This window comes from Protopterus annectens, chromosome 2.part0, assembly GCF_019279795.1.
Source record: "Protopterus annectens isolate FY-2018-M chromosome 2.part0, PAN1.0, whole genome shotgun sequence".
Lineage (NCBI taxonomy): Eukaryota > Metazoa > Chordata > Ceratodontiformes > Protopteridae > Protopterus > Protopterus annectens.
Window position 1 is genome coordinate 37,738,876 of NC_056728.1, and position 22,611 is coordinate 37,761,486.

Consider the following 22,611-nt stretch of genomic DNA (forward strand, 5'->3'; position numbering starts at 1 on the left):
TGGGGAAATGTTTCATTTTGGTGCTTGTGCCTACTTGAATGTACTACTGGGGGGGGGGGGGTGTTGCTTGAGAAAATGTTTCATTTTTGTGCTTGGGCAAACTTGGACATAGTACTGAAGGAATTGCCTGGGGAAATGTTTCATTTTGGTTCTTGTGCATACTTGAATTTATTACTGGGGGGGGGGGTGTTGCTTGAGAAAATGTTTCACTTTGGTGCTTGGCATACTTGGTGCTATTACTGAATGGGTCACTTGGGGAAATATTTCATTTTGGTGGTTGTGGGTACTTGAACACACCACTGAATGGTCGCTTGGGGAAATGTTTCACTTTGGTGCTTGTGCATACTTGGACATACTACTGAATGGATCACTTGGGAAATGTTTCATTTTGGTGCTTGTTTCTAGTTGGTGATACTGTTGAGGGAATCAGTTAGGCAAATGTTTAATTTTGGTGCTTGTGCATATTTGGACATACTACTGAAGGGGCTCGCTTGGGAAAATATGTTATATTATGCTACACTCCTGGCAGAAAGCATGTACACTGTAGTGTACATAGTTATATGCCAACTGAAGTCCTTGCTGTGAAGACATGGACTTTTGGACATCCCATCTGGCTGCTCCGAAAGTCATCTCTGATTGGCCTCCTTTCTCTCTTTGCCAATTGTCTATAATTGTAATTTGGGAGCCATTCAAAGACAGGAAAGCAGATCCAACAGTTTTGGAAGTGGAACATTGATTCATTTCAATGTCAAATGTGGAGCTTTCTGCACAATGCAATACACTTGAGTGCTCAAGCCTCTGTTAATGCCCTGTATCAACTTACTCATGTGTGCCAACCATAACCCTGATACTGCCCCTAACCTCAGCCATGCACATTACCTTATGAAAAAATCTTCTATAGCTGTGCCACTCCACAAGACATTCACAAGTATCCCGCACATCAATGCACATGCCCAACATTCCAGCTATCCCCATACCTAGACCATTAGTCAAAACCTAACCGACAAACATTTGTTACACAAACTCCTACCCCTTATGCCAAACCTTTCAGTATATCCAAAAGCTTTGGCATTAGTAAAAAAGTCCACTTACCTTCAAGAAAGCAAACCTCACATACTATAGGGACAGTTTACATAACCAGCAGTGTTTCTGTCACTAAAAGCACACCATATTCCATAAAAGGGAATGTGACAAAGTGAACTGTAAACACTTCTACCGATAGAATCTTGTTACATCTTATATATATATATATATATATATATATAGAGAGAGAGAGAGAGAGAGAGTATTTTTAAGTGTATATGGAAAATTCACATAATAAGGTAGAAAGATGATAAAATATATTAGTTGGTTAATAGAAACTGAATTGTCACTTTTGTGACATATAATAAGATGTAGCTTGGAAGCAGCAAACCAGGAAGTGAGCTTATCAATCAGAGGTTCAGTGTAGGTTAAAGCAGTTGGTTTACCTGCAAACCCAATAAAGGCTTCCTATGGATGTGGCCTGGGACTGAACTCAGGTGAAGATTTCTTCTGTTGTTCATTGAAGCTGATGAGGAAACCTGGCAAGGTCTATACTGGGACTTGCTTGGGAACAGCCTACTTAGTCACAGGGACTGCATGACACTGGACATTATGGTGAAAATATGCAAGGTGCTGTTTTGTTTGTCTGTTGAAAGTCATTTGAGCCATAATTTATGCTGTGTTTCTAAGCACCTACAAAATAAAACTGTGTGTATACACAAAAGCTCTGCCTCCAATGTCTTTCAGACATAAAATGTTGGTGTGCGCACAGGCGGATTGGCCAAGTCTGACTGTCAGCTATACTGTTCCTCACAATGCTTTTGCTGCCAAGTACATAAAATGTTTGGACTAATATTTCCCTATGAAGTTGCTATTGTTTCCCTGAGGTGTTTCTGTTGCTGTCTGTTACTATTCCTGGTGTATTTACTAAAAGGACTTTCTTTCTGCTGCTTTTTTTGCTGTGCTACTGACAGAGCATAACATTTTACCTACAATCATGGACAAACTACAGAAAAATGCTTGTGAAATTTAAGGCAGACTGATAGTAAGTCTAACCAACTGTAGTTGCAGTCATACCACCTTCCTAATGTACCAGCTACCCCAAAAATATTCTTGATATATAAAGTTGAGTAAGAAGGATGACCTAAAATCCTATCCGGCACATTTTAATGACACACCACCTAAGAAAACTGAGACAGATCTGAATAGTCAAAACTTCTGTCATCCCAGCTGACTGGAGAGGCACTAAAATGCATATGACCATGGAAACCATGGAAATGACTAATCATACATTACAAAAAGTTTAACCAATAACTGATAGCTAGGGTTGGGATAACTTCTGAAGTGCAAACCATAAATTTTATTATTGGATTTTTAAAACTGACAAACTGTTAAGAGCACAGACATATAATATATATATAATATATATATATATATATATATATATATATATATATAAATATATATATATTATATATATATATATATATATATATATATATATATATATATATATATATATATATATATATATATATATATATATATATATATATATATATATATATATATATATATATATATATATATACACACACACACACACACACACACACACACACACACACACATATATATATATATATATATATATATATATATATATATATACACACATACATATACACACGCACAGACACACACACATATATATATATATATATATATATATATATATTTATATTAAAATATTTTTTTTAATTTTAGTTAGAACCTGATAGTAACAGTAAAATAATGATGAAAATGTTAAAAATTCTATCCAAGAACATATTTAAAAGAGCTTTGTCTAGTAGTATAGGAAAGTAGACAATGCAAAGTGACCCCAACAACTCTGACAAGTTAGTAACTTAATAGAATGTTGTTAGTTAATGGCACATTGTTTGAAGCAGAATTTTCTGCTTCTAAGTTTAAAGTTGAAATAAAAATGTGTCAACTGCTGATAAACAAAAAATAGCAAGTAATGTATTAATGTTTTTTATGATGAGTTACATAGCTACACTCTGTTCAACGTATACCAAAGAGAATACTAGTAGTAAAAGTGAGGACACTGATACAATTTATTTATTTGTTTGAAATTGTTTACTGGGGTAGAGCACTGATCAATTCTTTTAAATTTCGGTATCAGTCCAAGGTCAAAAACTGACCAGACATAAAAAACAAACATCCCCCCCTAAAAAAGCCCTCAAGCCTAACCCCTCCAACTAAGCCTAGGGAGAATGTACTGGCTGTGCTTGCTAAAGCCAATAAGAAGGCCTCAGTGGGCCCCAGTAAAATCCCAGGATGCCTCCTGAACAATCTAAAATATGATGTATTAGAACCCCTGGTGTCATTGCTTAACTATAGTCTTAAAATAGGCTTTGTGCCACATGAATGGTGGACTGTGATGGTCATCCCCCTTCATAAGGGAGGATCTTGATCAGATCCTGGTAAATATAGACCCACTAATCTGACTAGTCTTATTTGCAAGGCCATGAATAGCAATATTATGGACAGCAATATCATGGACATAGAAGATCTCCACACACTGGATCCATCCCAGTTTGGCTGTGTCAAAGGTCATGCTTACTGAATCTGGTGGACTTCTTTGAAAAGGTCACTAAGAGAATGGATGAGGGGAAAATGGTGCATACTACCTACCAAGGTCTGGCTAAAGCATTTAATACAATACCTCACTTGAGCATTGTCAACAAACTTACAGAACTAGGTATAAACCCCTTTATAACATGCTGGATAGCTACATGGCTCACTGATAGGACCCAGGAGGTTAGAATCGATGAGACCACCATCACAAAGAGGTTGACACCAGTGGAATACCCCCAAGGCTCTGTGCTAAGCCCAATCCTCTTTGGCATCTTCTTCTCAGATGTCAAAACCAATGTCAAAGGCCCCTGCTAACCAAATTCTCAGATGGTTGCAAACTGGGAGCAGTCACCGAATCCCCTTTAGGAAGGTCAAACAGACAAATGCTTGGTGCCAAAGCCCTGGCTTAAAACTCAATACCAAGAAATGCATCATAGCACTGTTTGGGTAGCTGGCCACCTTGAGTAACTATGTCATTAATAAAACACCCCTAAATGTTGATTCAGTAGTCAGGGATCTGGGAACACATGTAGATAACAACCTAGCCTTCAACCAACATGTGTCCAAGGCAGTGAGAAAATCCTTCAATGTTGCTCAACGTATAAGCAAAGGCATGGCATCTAGGTCCAGAGAGGTCATCATACCACTGTCCTTAACCCTCATCAGACCCATCATAGAGTCCTTTCTCCTCCATGTGAGGTTTCTGTCCACCCTGAACATGGCTTAGGACACCTGTGTTACTTTTTGACAGGTGTACCTCCCCATTCAAACTCTCCACCTGACACTGTCCCCAGAGCGGGTTGCACCTGGACACCTTGGTGCTTGGAGAATGAAATGAAAGCCCAGATGGGGATCATTTCCACCTCACCAGCTAAGTGATAAAATGATAAGAGTAGTGGTATTTCATCAGTGTCCGAAGCCTCTCTCTTATTCTACACCTCTCATGTCTCTTCACAGTACCAGAATAGTATTTAGTCAAGCTCAACAGGGTCTTCCTCCCTCTGATTCTACTAAGCCTGATTCCTTGACTGAGGTTTCACTAAATAGTAGGTAGGGAAAATGGGAATCTCATTCATCCATTCATACATGTCACTAATTAGATGTCGAGGCATGTGGCTACCTTAAGAGAGTCAAAGTTACTCCTGCTGTTTACCCCCACTTCATTGCATTTCTTCACTTTGACATCCAGAGCACTGGGCAGAAATCACATCATGTCAGCACCCATATTGGACCTTCATGATGTTTTGTTTTAATTAAACAGTCAGATTCACCTGGACCACACCACTTCTAAGTCAGCTCCTAGCTGCCGGATTATGTAGGATGCCAGTCGGGATCGGTGCCTGTCACAGTCAGGGCAATCCATGAGAATGGCCTGGCTTGGATCCATAGTCGCCATCACTGTCCCCCCCAGCCGTCCCGCCAATATAATGCCCACATTTGGTATGTATCTAACATGCAGCAACTGGAACATCCACAAAAGTTCCTCAAGAAAGAATACAGAGAGTAAACATAATATCCTATGCTGATCATCTCAAAACTCGGTTGCTTTACATGGTATCACACAGACTTCTGACAGGTAATCTTTGTCTGGCATACAAGGCACTCATGGACCCTGTTCTGATGAACCTTTAGCAAATCTACAAAACAAGCAGCATCAGAACGTCTAGATTAAGGGACCTAAATTTTACATGCAACACAGAACATGTTGGAGAGACAGATATGCTTGTCAGACAGTTCTCATTCTCTGAAACAGGCCCCCATCCATGTGAAGCAGAATTCCTCCTTATCCCTGTTTGAGAGTAACTTGGACCAGTGGATGGGTAATCAAAAATTTTCCCATTGTCTGGTACCTGTGTCTCTGATTGGCAAAGGCAATCAGTTAATCACCTTCTATATAAATCAAATTTGTGGGTCACTTTCAAGTTGCATGGCCATAGTGGTTGTTAGTATAGTATACAAACTGATATCCATGCTATGGCAAATTGCTCACACTGATGTGAAAAATTGGGACCGGTTGTTACCCTACTTACTGTTTACTATGAGAGAGGTGACAAACCTTGACTGGATTTGCTCCATTTGTATTTTTGCTCAGCAGGCACCGAGAAAACTGTTTAACAGTGCTGGTGAAACTTGGAAAGAAGAGAAAATACAATTTAAAAGTGTGACAGAACTTGATATTAGTTTGCAGGACAGACTAAAACTGGTTATTCCCTCAGTAAAAGAGCAAATGAAGAAAGGCCAGGAGATGCAGTGATTTGATTACTAGTGATTCCAAAGTTACAAAGTTAAAAAGCAATTACCATGATTATTCTTCTATTCTAGTATCATCTAGTTCCAGTACTGCACAGGATAATGTACTGGTAGAATTACAAGATTTAATTTGTATAATTATTACATAAGAAATTCTTATAGCATCATTTAAGAAAGCCAAACCACATAGTGGTGTGGAGCCCGATAGCATTCCACAGCAATTTATTCTCAGAATATCTGAGACCATTACTGAACCATTTATTTTACTATTTAACAACTTAATACAGCGTAGCATTGCTCCAGGGTTATGAAAACTTATGAATATTGCTCCAGTTCATAAAGGGGTACTCATGACAAAACAGAAGATTACCATCCAGTTAGTTTAAAATCTATTTTTAGAAAATACTAAGAAAGTTAGCTAGTCAAACTGCCTGAAAGAGAGAACATCAATATGATGCTAATCTTGACATCAACCAACATGGTTTTATGACAGGGTCTTTCAGCTTTCACCTATCTTATTACTTTTATGACCCAGTAAGCTGCAGATGAAGTCAAAGGTATTACAGTAGTATATACTGGAGGGAAGAGATTGAAAATCTTTCAGTAGCACCACAAAAGTAACTGCCTTATGTCTGAGCACTTTTGTAATGAAGTGAATTCAGTTATGGCTCCAGGACAGACAACAAAGTAAAACTGCTAATGTAAGTTCATGTGTTCCTTAGGGATCATTGTTGGGCCCAGTTTTGTTTACTATAGTATTTTCTTTTTCAAGGTTCATGTAAATATTGAACACTTAAATACGCAGACGGTATTAAAATTGGTGCCATTATCACTGACAATGAAGGCTCTGAACTATTTAATAGTTGCTTCTTAGACGTTTAAATATGTTTGGGAGTCTGTGATCTCAGTTTAGATCATAATTTAGTGTGATGTTTACTGCAGTGAGACCTAATTTTCTAATATCTTTGGAAAACTTGATTATTAAGAGGTCAACAACTACAAAGACCTTGGTATATTAACAGAAATGAATTTGAGTTTTAAAGACAACGTTAATCTGGTAAAAAAACAATGGCACTGATGGTTATTGGCCTATATATTACATCTCCTGGCCTAACAAAAATGTATATTTTTTACATTCAATCAACTATAGAATACAATTCTACATTTTGTGCATACTCAAAAGGGTCTCTGCTTCCTTTAGAATGTGTACAAAGAAAATACCTGAAGATAATTTGATCATGTAAAAATATGGCTTACTCAGAAAGATGGAATTGCCTGGTTCACTATTCAGTCTGATACTGCTTTATCAGAGGAAAGCTATGCTTAGCCTGTAAAGCATATCTGATGAAGAAATCAGAATCTTACTGAGAATTGAGACAGTCAAAAACAACAGAAATCCATAACAACAACTGGACATACACAATACAATAATAGGTGATTACTACTACAGGGTCTAGACTTTGGACTAAATCAAAAGTGAGGTTCTGGGACAGGTAACTGACTAAAGTCAATATTCAAAAATAATAAGCTATCAAGAAAACCCACAGAATAAGTGGCCTTCTATATTGCAGCAAACAGTTCGTAACCAGTAATCGCAAAAAAAGTACCCTGTGTATCTCCTTCCTTCCTTCACTACTACACGCAGCCCACATCTACACCAATCTTCAGCCATATCTTCTAGCAAAAATTGAACAATACTATAACAAGATAGCTAAATTTACCACTAACCAATCTTCAAACTCCAACCATCACTACCTGGCCTTAAAACAACAGACTGGCTAGAATTTCCAAACTACTTATCACCCAATTAGCAAATGTTCATAAAATAAAAACTATCCTGCACTTTTAAGTCACAATCCCTGCAAGATCACTACTTTCAACAGATAAGTCCCTATAACCATAAATAAAACCACAACTCGACGGTCTGTCCCTATATTCAAATTATGTTTCCAAAATCTGGAATTCTATCCCTACCAACATCAGACAGCAAACCTACCTATCCACATTCAAAAACTCACTTAAGCAACACTTGACCTCCCCAGGCTGGAATCCCTGAACCCTTTCACACCTACCTTACCCCTATTTACCTCAACAAAGCAAATTCTCAGTATAAATCTTCTATTGTCTTCTACGTGTGTGCCCTTATTGCCACTCCTACTATGTTTACTCACCTCCCCAACAATTTCTTCACTCCAGCAAATTCCAAAAAAAGAATCACTACCTTCTACATTTACCTCAACTTCCACCACAACTTTCTTTGTCTCTACAGCAGCTAACAAATGTAAATATTACTCATGAATTCCTCACTTCTCCTCTGCTTACTACTCATCTCTCCCACACTTCGTCTCTCATACTACTCCTTCCTGGAAATGTAAAACCTGTAAATTGACATTTTACTTAAAACTCAATGTGCATGCCAGTTTGTCATGCAATATCTAATGACTGAATATTTTACTGAGTGTAGATTTTCTCTACTTTAGCTGCTATTCAGTCATTGTCTGTCCATATTGTAACTTAATCTTTACATTTTTCTCAGTTGTATAAAACTGCCTGTTTTGTAAGTGGAGCTTTTCTCCCTGGATCTACACTGAAAAGGGGCTAACACAGCCCAGCTGAACTACCTCGAGCAACAAAATAAGCAAACAGACTTCCCTTATCTATTAGACACAATGAATCACCAGCTTTGTTAAAAAAAAAACAAAAAAACATTTGATATATCAGTTTTGTACCTGCCATTTTAACTGATGTTTTGGAGTCTATATTTCGATATGGCCCCATGGGCCTGGGCACGCATTACAACACTATGAGACAATGAGTTTATAATAAAATGCCTGACTTAAAGAATATAACCCAGGAGATCTGGTAATACTGTCAGTTCCCTCCAAAGAAAAGAAAAGTTTGTCTAAATGGCAATAGGCATTTGAGGTAACTGAAGGAATAAAGACAGCAAAGTAAAAGGTTAGACAATCAGAAAAAAGAATGCTAGAGCAAATATATCACATTAATGTAATGAAGCCATGGAAAAGAAGTGGAAAGTTCTGTGATTAGCTTGCAAACTGAAATTCATACAAGAGAGACTGGAGAGTTTCTGTCTGAAGTACAACTACAGGAATCATTGTCAAAATATACAAAAGCAGGAAGAAAAAACATTTTTTAAGAAACAAAGGAGCGTTAAGATGAATGCCTGGGAAAACAAAATGGGTAGAACATGATACAGAAATAACACCAGTAATTAACGTTAGAATGAGACCTTACAGAGTACTAGTTACAGAAGCAAGAAGAGAAGAAAAAAAAAAGTTGCTTAAATAGGAGTGAGAAAAACTTGCAAAGTTAATGTAGCAGCCCAGCAGAAGGGGGGTGGGATGCCCCCCCAACAAATAAATGTACTGTAACACGGCATGGTGGTTTTCACCAGAATGGTGTACAGATATGATGATGCAGTCAGTTTTATCTAGAACTGTTGCTTTAAAGTATGATGTTAACAGTTCTAAAAAATGTTGCTTTTAGAGGTTAGATCAACTTTTATATAAGGCAGAAGGGATTTCAATATGGTTCATTTAACAGAACAGCCTTCAGAAGTCAGATACCTTTTTGTATTAGGTAGACAGGATTCCTACATGGTTCAGTTAACAGAGCAGGTAGTTTTTAAAAGCATGTTAAACATCTGTTGCATACAACATGACAGCATGACAGCAATACTGGGAAATAATGAACTACCTAGGAGTGTGTTGAAGGATGACACTGCAGGTGGAGGGCCCTGCACTACTGAAAGGTGCGTTATTTCCTAATGGGTATTACTGCATAGTTAGATAGATAGACAAACAGACAGGCATTGATGCAGAAAGCTAGAAAATGATTAAAACTGTTAATGTCTAGAAACAAAGAATAGTCTCTGGTAAGATACTACATGTCTGTCTAAACAGCATATTGCATACTTGAAATGTATTTATTTGTAATGCAACCAACATACTGTACCACACTGAAGATGCTATTGTGGTACCACTCTCTGATTCAGCAAGCACCCTTACATAGTACTGCATGGTCCTCAAACACGAAGTCTGGCACAGGGGCCGTGCTGAATACTAATGAGGTATTCCAAGGGGTGAGGCATATGCTAATTAGCCATGTGCTCTCAACCCAGAACAGCCTGCAGGAAGGCATCCACATAGCAGAGCAATTCAAGAAACCACTCGGCCATTAAAATCAGCATGGCCATTCCCATCACCGTGTCATGGTATCAAACACATGTTTAACAGACAAATACAAACATGGTGGGGTGAACACTAGACACAAGAGATTCATCTTTATAGTGCCATAATGGCACTAACATCAAAATTGGGATCAGGGGTTGAGGGAACCAGACCAAGAAACAGCAGTTAGACCCAAATATGGAATAAGTGATTGATTCAATAACAGAAAAAGAGTGAGGCAAAGCTGAATTTTATCACCCTACTTATTTTATTTACATGACTGTATCATGCAAAACATTGTGTTACATGAATTACACGATACCACTCTACTGACTGAAAGTGAAGATGAATTACAAAGCTTGTTGAAGAAGGTGGAAACAGAAAGTGCAAAACTTGGCTTGCTGCTGAAGATCAAATAACTAAGATAATTTTTCTACCCCTGTTGAGTATTTGCAAGCAGATGGATAAAACATGGAGGCAGTGATGTATCTTATTTTTCTGGAATCAAACTTCTTTTCAGGTGGTGACTCTGCCTGCCCATGAAATTAAGACACTTGTTTCTTGGGAGGAAGGCTATGATTACTTTGGATAAGATATTAGAGACTGAAAATAATCACATTGTCAGGAAAGCTGCATATAGTCTAAGCTATGGCTTTCTCAGTAATAATATATTGTTGCTAGCTGGACTATAAGCAAGGCTGCGTGTGGGAAAATTGATGCTTTTGAACTAAGGTGTTGGAAAATGTATGAAAAGTCTGTGTACTGCAAGAAGATCAACTGATCAATAGTAAAACAAAATCTGAAATACTTTGGCTACACTGTGCAAATTCAGGATTCATTGGAGAAAATTGATGCTGGGAAAGATCCGAGTCAAAAGAAGTGTATCACAGTCATAAACTAAGGTATAATGGTTAAGGTGTTTACCTCACAGATACAGGGTACAGGGTTTGATTCTCACTTTTGACAGAAACTGGATAGGCTTAAAATGGCCCTGAAGGGCAGCTAGCCTAGTACTTAACTATGAACCTATGGATATACAGCATTACTGAAGTAATGATTCTGAATTGCAGAAACTTAAACAATAAGCTGTTAAAAGACAGCTCTGGTGGGCTGAAGTCTCTCAGGGCACAAAGAGCTAGACTTGTCTAAATGATTAAACAACAGCAGTTATGAATAACTGCATCCTGTTTAACTGATACCCAAACAATCACAACAAAAGCATCTTGTCACAAGAGAAAAGTACAGTTTTGTACCTACCATAAATGTAGATGTTCGAGGATTCCCTTGCTGCAGTCCTGACTATTGGGTATAGTCCGCGTCCCAGTCGGCCCGAATACCAGAGTATAAGGCTGACGTCGGTCTTGGCGCCTTAGACTGACGTCAGAACGTCAGGGTACTAATGCGCATGACCGACGCCATTTCCTCAGTCTTTTCTTGCCCCAGATGTCAGAAGACCCAAAAAGACAAGTCCCAAAAACAACCTGCACCAATAAACATGTACAATATATACAGTAAAATATATACAAAAAATATATACATGTAAAGGCACCTACACAACCACCCTGAAACACAGAGGGGAAGGAGGGTAAATTGGACTGCAGCAAGGGAATCCTCGAACATCTACATTTATGGTAGGTACAAAACTGTACTATGTTCTTCGTCTTCCCTTGCTGCAGTCCTGACTATTGGGTAGAATCCCAAAGCAGAGGTAAGGGAGGCTGGCAAATTATAAAGTAGCAGGAGCTGACAACATGCCTTGTAAAACAGCTGTGGCAAAACCAGCTCTAGACTTAGAGTATATAGGCAGGTGATAATGCCTAGAGAAAGTATGCACTGAACTCCAAGTAGCTGCTTCCAGAATATCCTTAGTTGCCACCCCTTAGAAATGCTGTTGAAGTGGCAGTAGCCCTAGTGGAATGAGGCCTAATCCCAGCTGGAACCTCTTTGCCATGATGGGAATAACAAAATGCAATGCAAAAGCCAATCCACCTAGAAATAGTTTGTTTTGACACAGGTTTGCCCTGTGAACTTAAAGCAAAAGAAACAAGTAACTGCTGAGACTGCCTAAAATCTTTAGTCCTGCTCAAATAATAACGCAATTGCCTGTGTACATCTAAAGTGTGCAAAATCTTTTCCCCTTTATTTTGAGGGTCTGCAAAAAACGTAGGCAAATGAATAGTTTGGTTTAAAGCCACACTAGAAACCACCTTAGGCATAAAGGAGGGATTAGTACGTAATGATACCCTGTCCTTATGGAAAATCAAGAAGGGCTCTACTGCCATAAGGGCCTGCAACTCAGACACCCTTCTTGCAGAAGTAATAGCCAACAGAAAAGCCGTCTTCCATGACAAATATTTCAATTCAGCAGTAGCTGCCGGCTCAAAAGGTTGTAGAGTAAGTTTTTCCAACACAAAATTGAGATCCCAAGCAGGAGTAGGAGCTCATTGGGGGTCTTATATTCTTTGCCCCTCTAAGAAACTGCTTGAACAAAGGATGCGAAAACAAAGGTGGGTCACAATCATAGTGAGCTGAAATTGCTGCAGCATGAATCTTTATGGAAGAGAAAGACAAACCTTTGTCCAATAACTCAGTAAGATATTGAAGAGCCACACTCAAATTAGGCTCTGAAATCTCCAAATTCTTTGCTGTACACCAAAATAAAAATCTCTTCCATTTTTCTGCGTACACTCTCCTAGTACTAGGCCTTCTAGCTTCCATAATCACATTTAAAACTTGTTGAGGAAGCTGAGACCTTCCATGTTTTAACACAGAATATGCCAAGCTGTGAGATGGAGAGATTGAAGCTTGACATTGAGCAGATGACCGTCCTTCTGAGATAACAGATGAGGAATCAGAGGTAAAGGCCATGGAGGCTTCTTTACAAGACTCCTTAGAAGTGGGTACCAGTGTTGCCGAGGCCAATCTGGAGCTATCAAAATCATCCTTGGCCTGTCCTGTCTGACCTTTAGTAATACCTTTGGAAGAAGAGGTAGAGGTGGAAAAGCATAGACATGAAGGTTTTTCCAACTGAAAGACAGAGCATCCACTTTCCAAGCTGTGTGATGAAACCCCTTTGTGCAATACTTTGGCAGCTGGTGGTTTAGTGGAGAAGCGAACAGATCTATGTCTGGAGTTCCCCATGACACTGTCAATTTTTGAAATACATGAAGATCCAGTTTCCACTCGTGGGGATCCATGATTTGTCTGCTTAATACATCTGCTAGGGAGTTCTGTGCTCCTGGCAGAAACCTTGCCTGAAGAGTCAGTTGCAGGCTTAACGCAGTCTCCCATAAAATCATTGCTTGCCTGCATAGAGGATAAGAATGTGTTCCCCTTGCTTGTTGATGTACCACATGACAGTTGTGTTGTCTGTCAGAATCAACACCTGCCCTGGAAGAAGTAACTCCTTGAACGCCATCAATGCAAACTGGACTGCTAACATCTCCTTCATGTTGATATGTAGATGCTGTAGTCTGGCAGGCCACTTGTCTTGTATCCACTTTCCATTTAGATGAGCTCCCCAAGCAGTGTCCGAGGCATCTGTCGTTAAAATCTGACTCGCCTCTGGCGGGTCACAGAGAGTCCCTTGTTTAGGTGACATTCCTGAGCCCACCACAAGAATTCCTTTTGAAGGCAAGGTATTATTTGAATGACAGTGTCCAAATCTTGGCAGTGCTGTGTCCATACATTTTGAGATACTATTGCAGCTTCCTCATATGCAGTTTGGCATTGGGAAGCACCAGAATACAAGATGCCATGAACCCTAATGCTTGAAGGACTGTCCTTGCAGTCAGCACGGACTGATGAGATAGTTGATGGAAGTAAAGTGACAGACTCTTTTGTTTGTCCGGGGTTAAAAAGGCCATCTGGGCTGCTGTATTCAGTCTCACACCCAGAAAGCACATGTCTTGAGAGGGTACTAGACTGGACTTTATTTCGTTCACAGAATACCCTAGGCATCTTAGCACTGCTATGACATATTCCAGATGCTGTAGAAGGTGTTCTTTTTCTGGAGCCAGAATCAGGCAGTCGTCCAAGTAAGGATAAATTTGAATGCCTTGAAGCCTGAAGTAAGCTATCACTGGAGCCAGAACCTTTGTGAATACTCTGGGCAGTAGATAAGCCAAAGGGCAATGCAGAGAACTGATAATGAAAATCTCCAGTTCGAAACCGCAGATACTTTCTGCAACTTAGCCTTATGGGCACATGAAGGTAAGCTTCCTTGAGATCCAAAGTTACCATCCAGTGATCCTTGCCCAGCAGAGGTAACAGTTGCTGTAACGTCAACATCTTGAACTTGGGAATGTCCAGATAAGTGTTGAGGATAGATAAATCCAAAATTGGTCTCCACGTGTTCCCCTTCTTTGGTACTAGGAACAGCCGAGTAAAATCCAAGCCCCTTTCTGAAACAGGGACTGGCTGAATAGCCCCTATCTGGAGTAACTGAGAAACTTGCTTGAGAGCCTCTTTTCTTTGTGGAGGAGGAACATCTGGCATGCCTTTGAAAGGGGCATTGTGTGGAAATAAAATCTGTACCGTGATGAATGATATCCAGCACCCATCTGTCTTGAGTGATTAAATCCCAATTTTCTTTGAAAAGAGACAATCTTCCTCCCAAAGGAGCTGCCAGGCGAGTCCACTGGCAGCTGAAAAGGCAGGTCATTGGGTCTGCTTACGAAAGGACTGACCCCTGCCCTCACCAGAAGTCTGAGCAGGTGAACTGTCTGATCTAGGCCTAAACGAACCTTGAGCCCTGCCCCTACCACGTCTAGATCTACCCCTAGACTGGGAACCATAAGCAGGATATGTCCACCCCTTAGCAGGCCAATTTCTACTAAACTTGGAGGTTGCACCTGCAAAAAATCTTTAACAGTCTGCATAGACTTAGCTTTGTCCTCCATTTTCTTCAAAACTGCTTCCACAGGCGGTCCAAACAACACATCAGACTGTAAAGGAGCATCCAAAATCCTGGTCTTAACATGCTCAGCTAAATTCTGATCCTTCAACCATGCATGTCTGCGAAGAACAGAACTAGTAGCAGCCACCCTCGAGGAGGCCTGAACAGCATCAAAACCACACTGCAAAGAATGCTTACCCACTTGTTCAGACACATGAACCAAATCCAGCAATTCTTTACACTCAATACCTTCCGCCAAAGCATCCACCTTAGATTTCAATTGTGAAAGGAGATAAATCTGATATTTCAGCATATGAAATTGACAATTCAACGCCCTCATGGCTAGAGTGGAAGAAGTATATAATTTCTTACCCCACCTATCCAAAGCCCTTGCCTCTTTATCAGAGGGTACAGGATTTTTAACAACAGAAGCTTTAACACCTTTAGGCCCCTGAGAAACAGTTTCTGGGTCCGCCCTGGGACTCTTAAACAAATACTTATGAGCTTCGGGCACCCTATATTACCTATCAGGCTTAACAGGAGCAGGAGGCAAGGAATCAGGGTTCAGAGAAGCCTCTGCAAAAACATCCTCCACCACATTCAACACAGGAGGAATAGGTAAGGGCGTATGCTGAGGCAAAAACAAGAATACGCTAAGCCTTTTTCTGGAGTCAGAGTAATCTTGGCCTTCCCATTTAAAGTGCTCCCTCAAGGAGTGAAGAGTCTCTGAAAATGAAAAATCCTCAGGAGGAGAAGCTGAAGGAGTGGAATCATCCACATCAGAATCAGAATAAGCAGGAAACTCTTGCAAGTCTTCCACAGAAGACTCTGAAGCCTGTGAACACTGTTCAAAACTATCAAACTCCTGTTCCACCCTAGGCCTCTTATCAGGTGGGGCATAGAACCTCTAATCAGAGTAATCAAATCTTCAGCCATTTTAAGCATATGTTTCTTAGGCACAGAGCCCGAAATGCTAGGAGAAGCCCCTACAGAAGCTGAACTTGGCCTTCCTCTAAAAGAAGCTCTGGAAACAGAAGGAGAGGCCCTAACTACCTTGGGAAGAGAGGGAAGAACAGTTACCTGAGAAGCCCCTCAGCCTGGCCTACTTCCTGAGAGGGCACATCCTGTAACAGTAAAGTATCTGCCTGAGACTCCATAGAGACCCCTGGCAAAACCTCTGGCTCCCCTGAGCCTTCTAAAGGACCGGCGTCCGGGACTGCCGGTTCCTCACCCCTAGACTTCACTGTTTTGTCCTTGCGCTTCTTAGATGAAGCAGGCGTCGGAGCATCCGACGGCATAGTATAATTACAACGCTTCCCAAACACTAACCTAGCACAATCAAGCCTCCTCTTAATAGTGCGCTTATTAAATCTAGCACAAGAGCGGCAACCAACAACGTCGTGCTCAGGCCCTAAACAAGGTATACACAATGTATGATAATCCCTATGCGGTATCTGCTTCCCACAAGAAATACAGTTATTCACTTTTTCTGACATCCGGTAATATACTGAGGCAAGAAAAACCAAAATGCTCTAACGGGGTTACTTAGCCAACTCTGTACTCGGTCTGAAACTCCGGTTTCGAAAATCTCAGAACGCCAACCTGCACTCGCAAAATTGCTTCTGCATCGGACCATGCGGCAAAAAAGACTGAGGAAATGGCGTCGGTCATGCGCATTAGTACCCTGACGTTCTGACGTCAGTCTAAGGCGCCAAGACCGACGTCAGCCTTATACTCTGGTATTCGGGCCGACTGGGACGCGGACTATACCCAATAGTCAGGACTGCAGCAAGGGAAGACGAAGAACATCTGCATTCCCAAATGTAAACAACTAACCACCTTGTAGCTCCAGTGGGGGGAGACCAACTCTGAAGTGGCACAGCATGTAGAAAATGGAAGTGGTATAAAAAACATAAAGCTCACCCTTTCCCTGCATTCCAACTCTGGCAACCCCTCCCTGGCCCCATCAAAAAATAGTATCTGCAATTAAACAAGTGTCTACATACTCAAATGTCAGCATCATAAGCGAGCAGTTTCTTCTGTGATGTTTTATGTGGAAATAACATGCTGCTTGATAAACTGCTGTGCCATCAGGAAATAATTAACCAAAAATTATTTAGGTTTCTCACACACACACACACACACACACACACACACACACACACACACACACACACACACAGTCACACATACATTTTATTCAACACAACCACAACTGGCAGTCTTACAGAGATGGCTACTTATGTATGATATGCTAAATAGACCAAGGGCTTTATTATAACTGGAGTTTCCTTCAGGCAACAAATATTTTTCTAGAACTGGTCTCCCAATTGCAGTCTGATTGATGTACTGTGATACGACAATCCTGGAGTAATGTTTTCTTCTAGCTGAGCTGCTGTGTTGCCAAATGACTCAAAAATAATAATGAGGTTTTCCAAGTAAAATATGTACTCTACTCTGGCTAACGGCATCTTGCTATTTCACTGATGGGTTCATGTGGCTTTGTGACAGATACACCCTTCTTTCTTGCCTGTAAAACACTTTAAATGATTAAACAGTTGAAAGTAATTATACTATTAACAATCTACCTTCCACCTTATTTACATTTATAATAAATTCATAGTTACTTTTATAATAAATGCATTTATTGAAATATATATTAAGACTTGAAATAAGTTAGCACCAAATACATACTTAAAATACATTCATAAAGTTCTGGAGCTTTCAGACATTTTGTGTTTGATCATGCAGAACTGTCAGAACCATAACATTCAGTAAATGACATTTTTATTATATGTATGTTTTGTTTCATACAAAAGTACACTGACTGGTCTACTGAATGAGATAGTACAGTATATTAATAAATACATTTAAAGTTTGTAGCTTTCTTGCACAAGAGGAGGGCAAAATAAATAAGAAGCAACAGCCAAAGCCCAGGAAAAAAAAAAAAAAACATAGCGGCATATCAGCACTAAATCATACCACACTTTTGCAATACAGTTTTTTTTTCTTTGATAACTTTTCAAGTACAATTGTTTAAAGCGTTAACACTCTAAAACAGCTTAATTGTTTAATTATGTATTTTAGCAATGTAACTGGCAAACACACTGGGGATGAAATAGGCTTATATGGACTAAAAGCTGAGCAGCAAAGCATGTTGCATCATGGAAAAAAACAAAGAGATACCATAAGAAATAAGAAACAAAAACTTCATACTGACTTGTGTCATTCAGTGCAATGCAGCAAACTATTCCATAACTCATCCAAAGCAAGAGCATAAATGTTTGGTACTGACTTGCAGCATTCCCTGCACTGCAGCAAGCTATTAGGGCTTCCCAAGAAAAAGTTTACAGAGGCTTATAGAGGCTTTGTGTGCAGCTGAGCATTGCATGCCATGCACTTCCATGCAGACATTAAGGAACACAAACCTTCCAGAAGAGTGGAAGGTATTGTTTTCTCTCCCTCACCCTTCACATCTCTCACACTGGGAATCTCAGCTGGCACAGTTTTTTCATGATCCACATTGATCTCCATGTTGTGATCTGCCTCGACCTTAGGTAGAACCTCTGCCTGGTCTAAAGACTCAGTACAAGCATAATCCACCTTCTGTACTCTATCAAGTAACGACACTGGTTCTTCGTCCTTAATCACAGAATTAACAACTGCATCTTCTTCTTAAAAAGAAGAAATATATTCACAATCAAGACATGAGTAAATATATACAAGGATTAATATATCCTTCAGTAATACATCACGTCCTACTCTGTTTCTGAGTTTACTGCAAAGTTCAGAAGCTTATGAAGAGTCTGAAAAGATTAAAATGTCAAGAATGACTAATGTTTGATAAAAGCAATCAAGTAGCACCATTTTATTATGACCTTATTCATGAAAAAATAATAATAAATAAAGATGCTTGAAGCAGTATACACCAAATATCTTTATGAAAATACCACAGTAAGCAAAGCAAAGGTGTTTGCTTAAGTTTGTAAAAGGATTTTAGGAAAGTTTACCAACACTATCTGTGGTAAGAAATGCCATTACTAGTTTTTGAATTTAGTTACTACAGTGTGTGTGTGTGTGTGTGTGTGTGTGTGTGTGTGTGTGTGTGTGTGTGTGTGCCTGGACACTTACATGTGTAGAGTGGAATGTTGCACTCCCCATCCCAGCTGTAATGAATTCTAGCAGATTTTGGGAGGGGGGAATCATCTGCCAACAAAAACAGTTTTTAATAAACTTTACAAATACTGTAAAAACATCTAAGGCACATATATGAATTCCACATATGGCATAGCCACACGATGTAACTCAGCATACAGCAACCAAAGATATGTTCTAAAATGCATTAACAGTATAAAGTAAGAAACATCAACATTGAATAAACATGTTACACTCACAAAACTGCTGTCTGTAATTGCATACTGTGTAATTTTGTTCATGCTATTTATTAATAGCATATCTCCAGTTGCTTCCTGTTTAATTGTGATCCCATCTGTCAGTGTGTTAACATTTCCACTTAACTTGTGGAACTGTACACTAAGTGTGCAGGATCTTCTTATTTCAAAAAATATATATTTCAAATGTTTTCTGTGCAGAATGGTGTAACATTTCAAAGTAATACAACTTTCAGCAACATTATTTAACAGATAAAAGCATAATTCTCAAATGCTGCTGATTTTGCAGAATGTCCCTGATCTTGCTATAAATTTTTGCCATGCACCTCATAAGCTACTTGTTTTTCTGGTAAAACACTTGAAGCTTAGTCAATAATGCCATTCATTAGAATTTCCTTCTTATTTTAAAAGAAATGGGTACTTACGTATTATCGCACCAGATTTCTGAAGTGGCAGAAATGGTTGTGTTTCTAAGAAAACTGTTTTCTGAGTTTCTTAACTTTTAAATGGTTGTGTAAGCAAATAAGCAGAAGTGGCTGACAGTGGCAATGAGGCACAAAGAGGAGCAACAGTTGATTTTCGCGCTCCTGGGGGGGGGTCTCATTTCTTCCGTGAACTGCACAATGCTAAAGTGCATCACGATTCCGGTATTCCTGATCACAACCTCTGCAAAGGGAAGTCAGTGAGGAATATTCCATGTAACTGTTACTGGCCAGTACTCATCCAAACTACAGGCACCTGTTACCACTACTAAGTAATGGGATAGTGATCCTTCACGAACTGCTGTCTTTCTCCCTAGCGGTCTCCTGGCCCAGGGGTGGTAACTTGTTCTCCCACTTCACAGGCATACCTCTGTTAATCAGAACCACTAACATTGCTTGCCAGAAGTGCTGTAAATGATGAATGATTCAAACATAATACTTTGAAATTTCACACTCACAGATGCCACTGTGTATTCCTAAAGGGCCTTGAAAGGGTCCGGTTGTCTGGTTTGAGAACGTGATGCCTTTCTTGACTTTAACCTTAAGGACGACTGCAAAGCACCAGTTCTATGTTTATGTCAGTAGCGGACGCTCCCTGGGAAGAAAACTTTTCATGTTATTCCTCCTCCAATCTGAAAACTGTTGTCACACAGTAGTACGGAATACTGTACCCTCCCATTCTTAGGTTACCAGGCATCCTTTCTCAGAAACACAAACATTTCTGCCACTTCAGGTTGGTTGCAATAATATACAAGTACCAAGAAATGCATGCTGTTACAAGATTTATTGTTCTATTAACTTTTTAACAGAATTAGAGTAATATTTAAAAAACGTCCCTGATTTTGGTTGTCTGTCCCCATACTATTTTTGGCTCTGTCCAGAATTCTTGAGCAGAAAAGGATGAAAAGTACATTCTAACAGAGTGAGCCCACTAGTTCCATTTCGTGAGACCTTCCATCATATGATGCAACAGCATTGGCTGAATAAGATTTGTTTGTCTGTTTTGTAGTAGGCTTATTTACAAGTAGATGAACTGGTAGACTACAAGGATCCTTTTTAAATTATAATCCAGTTCCAAAAACAAAAGCCAAAATGCCAATGTGCAGCAGGCAAAAGAATGCTAGCACTGGGAAAAACACTGTAGTAAGTAAAGATACAAAAAAAAAAAAAAAGCACGACAAGATAAAATGAAATAATACTGTCAAGTTCAACAAACTGCGGAAATCTTTCCCAGCTGAATGTTCAGTCTAGAAGACAGCAAACGAGAATGAAAAGCTTAAGGCTAGAAACAATTAAGTGACAGTGCTAAAGGATTTCTATGCAGCCTCCTTACTGATAAGTTATTTAAGCATTACCTTAAATACTGCAAAGCTGCCATCTCCCTTACTATGAAAGGAATAGAGTTCCACAGTTTTGGACCAATCTGAGCAATTGCTTTGGAAGTACATGCTAAAGTGGAAAAACTTATATACCAAAATGCCTATAATTAAGAAGTTTTTTTTAACACCTTTATTAAATTATCACTTGTGCATAGGCAAATTTAAATGTATATAAAAGTAATCAAACTGTATTAAGTTCACATTTATGAACATTATACTTCACATATATTACTATACATCATATAACCTAAGCAACATTACATAAATTATTCAATTCCTGCCCCCCCTTTTTTTTTTATTACAAGAAACATCTTTATTAAACCACCACTTACAACAGAGTTAACCATACATTTATATAAATGAAAACAAACCACACTGACACAATCCTAATTACAAGCATTTTATATCACTAACCATTCTGACACACTCCCAGTTGCAAACATTATACACCACTTATAATCTACCCAATTATTTTATTTATTTATTTATTTATTTACTTATATTTGTTGACCGGGAGTGTCCGACTGGACATAGGTCCATTTTCAGTGGAGGCCCGGGGAGAAAAGCTCCACAGTTAAAATAAACAGACAGTAGTTACATTGGATTACATAGTGATTAACAATTTACATAGCAATTACTTACAACATATTTACAGATGAAGAACATAGTACATTAGTAGACAACTAGAATCTTTATCTGTGAAGTACATAACAGACATTAACAAATGTTACAAGAAGAAGTCAAACATTACATAGCTCATTTAAGTCCTGCCTTGTTTTAAACCTCAATCCTCCCCTGTATGTCTTGTTCAATAATTCCTATTCTTTTCTATGTACTTTGCCCCTACCCTTTTCTAAAGATCTCAGTTCCAGTTGTTTTATATCTGTTACTATATTCACTACTTCTAGTATAGTTGGTTTAGATTTTGATTTCCATTTTCTAGTAATTGCTTTTTGGCAGCCACCATAACGAGACACAGCAAGGCCTTACCATGTCTAGGCAGTTCTGACTTTGTATTATAATAGCTCAGAAGAATCATTTCCCTCATCGCACAAATCTGCCCACCCAGCATCTCCGACAGTGCACCCCGGAGGGAATCCTTAAAGTCTGCCAACTCACTGCACTCCCAGAAAATATGTTCCCAATTATCTCTTTCTTCCCCATCACACCTCCAACATTTGGTGTCTACCTGAGGAAAAATTCTCTGGAGTCCACTTACATATAAAATATCTATGTAAACATTTCCAAGCAAAAATCCTAAATCTTCTACATTTTGTTGTATATTTGGGAGACATACATATATCCTCCCAGGGTCTATGGTTAATAATTGAACAGAATAACCATTTAAAGGCACATCAT

General features: G+C 39.1%; 1 protein-coding gene across 8 annotated transcripts in view; it reads right to left on the reverse strand.

Moving 5' to 3' along the window:
• Window positions 1-22,611, reverse strand: part of MAP2 (microtubule associated protein 2) — a 1,383,589-nt gene that overhangs the window by 585,598 nt on the left and 775,380 nt on the right. For 5 of the 8 annotated variants that reach the window (XM_044060515.1, XM_044060520.1, XM_044060517.1 and 2 more), the window contains exon 6: window positions 18,429-18,674. The exons of 1 other annotated variant lie outside the window; for it this stretch is intronic. In XM_044060515.1, the coding sequence (XP_043916450.1) occupies window positions 18,429-18,674 (246 nt within the window). The remainder of the gene's footprint in view (window positions 1-18,428; window positions 18,675-22,611) is intronic. 2 more of the 8 variants (XM_044060516.1, XM_044060518.1) reach the window with 2 other exon arrangements.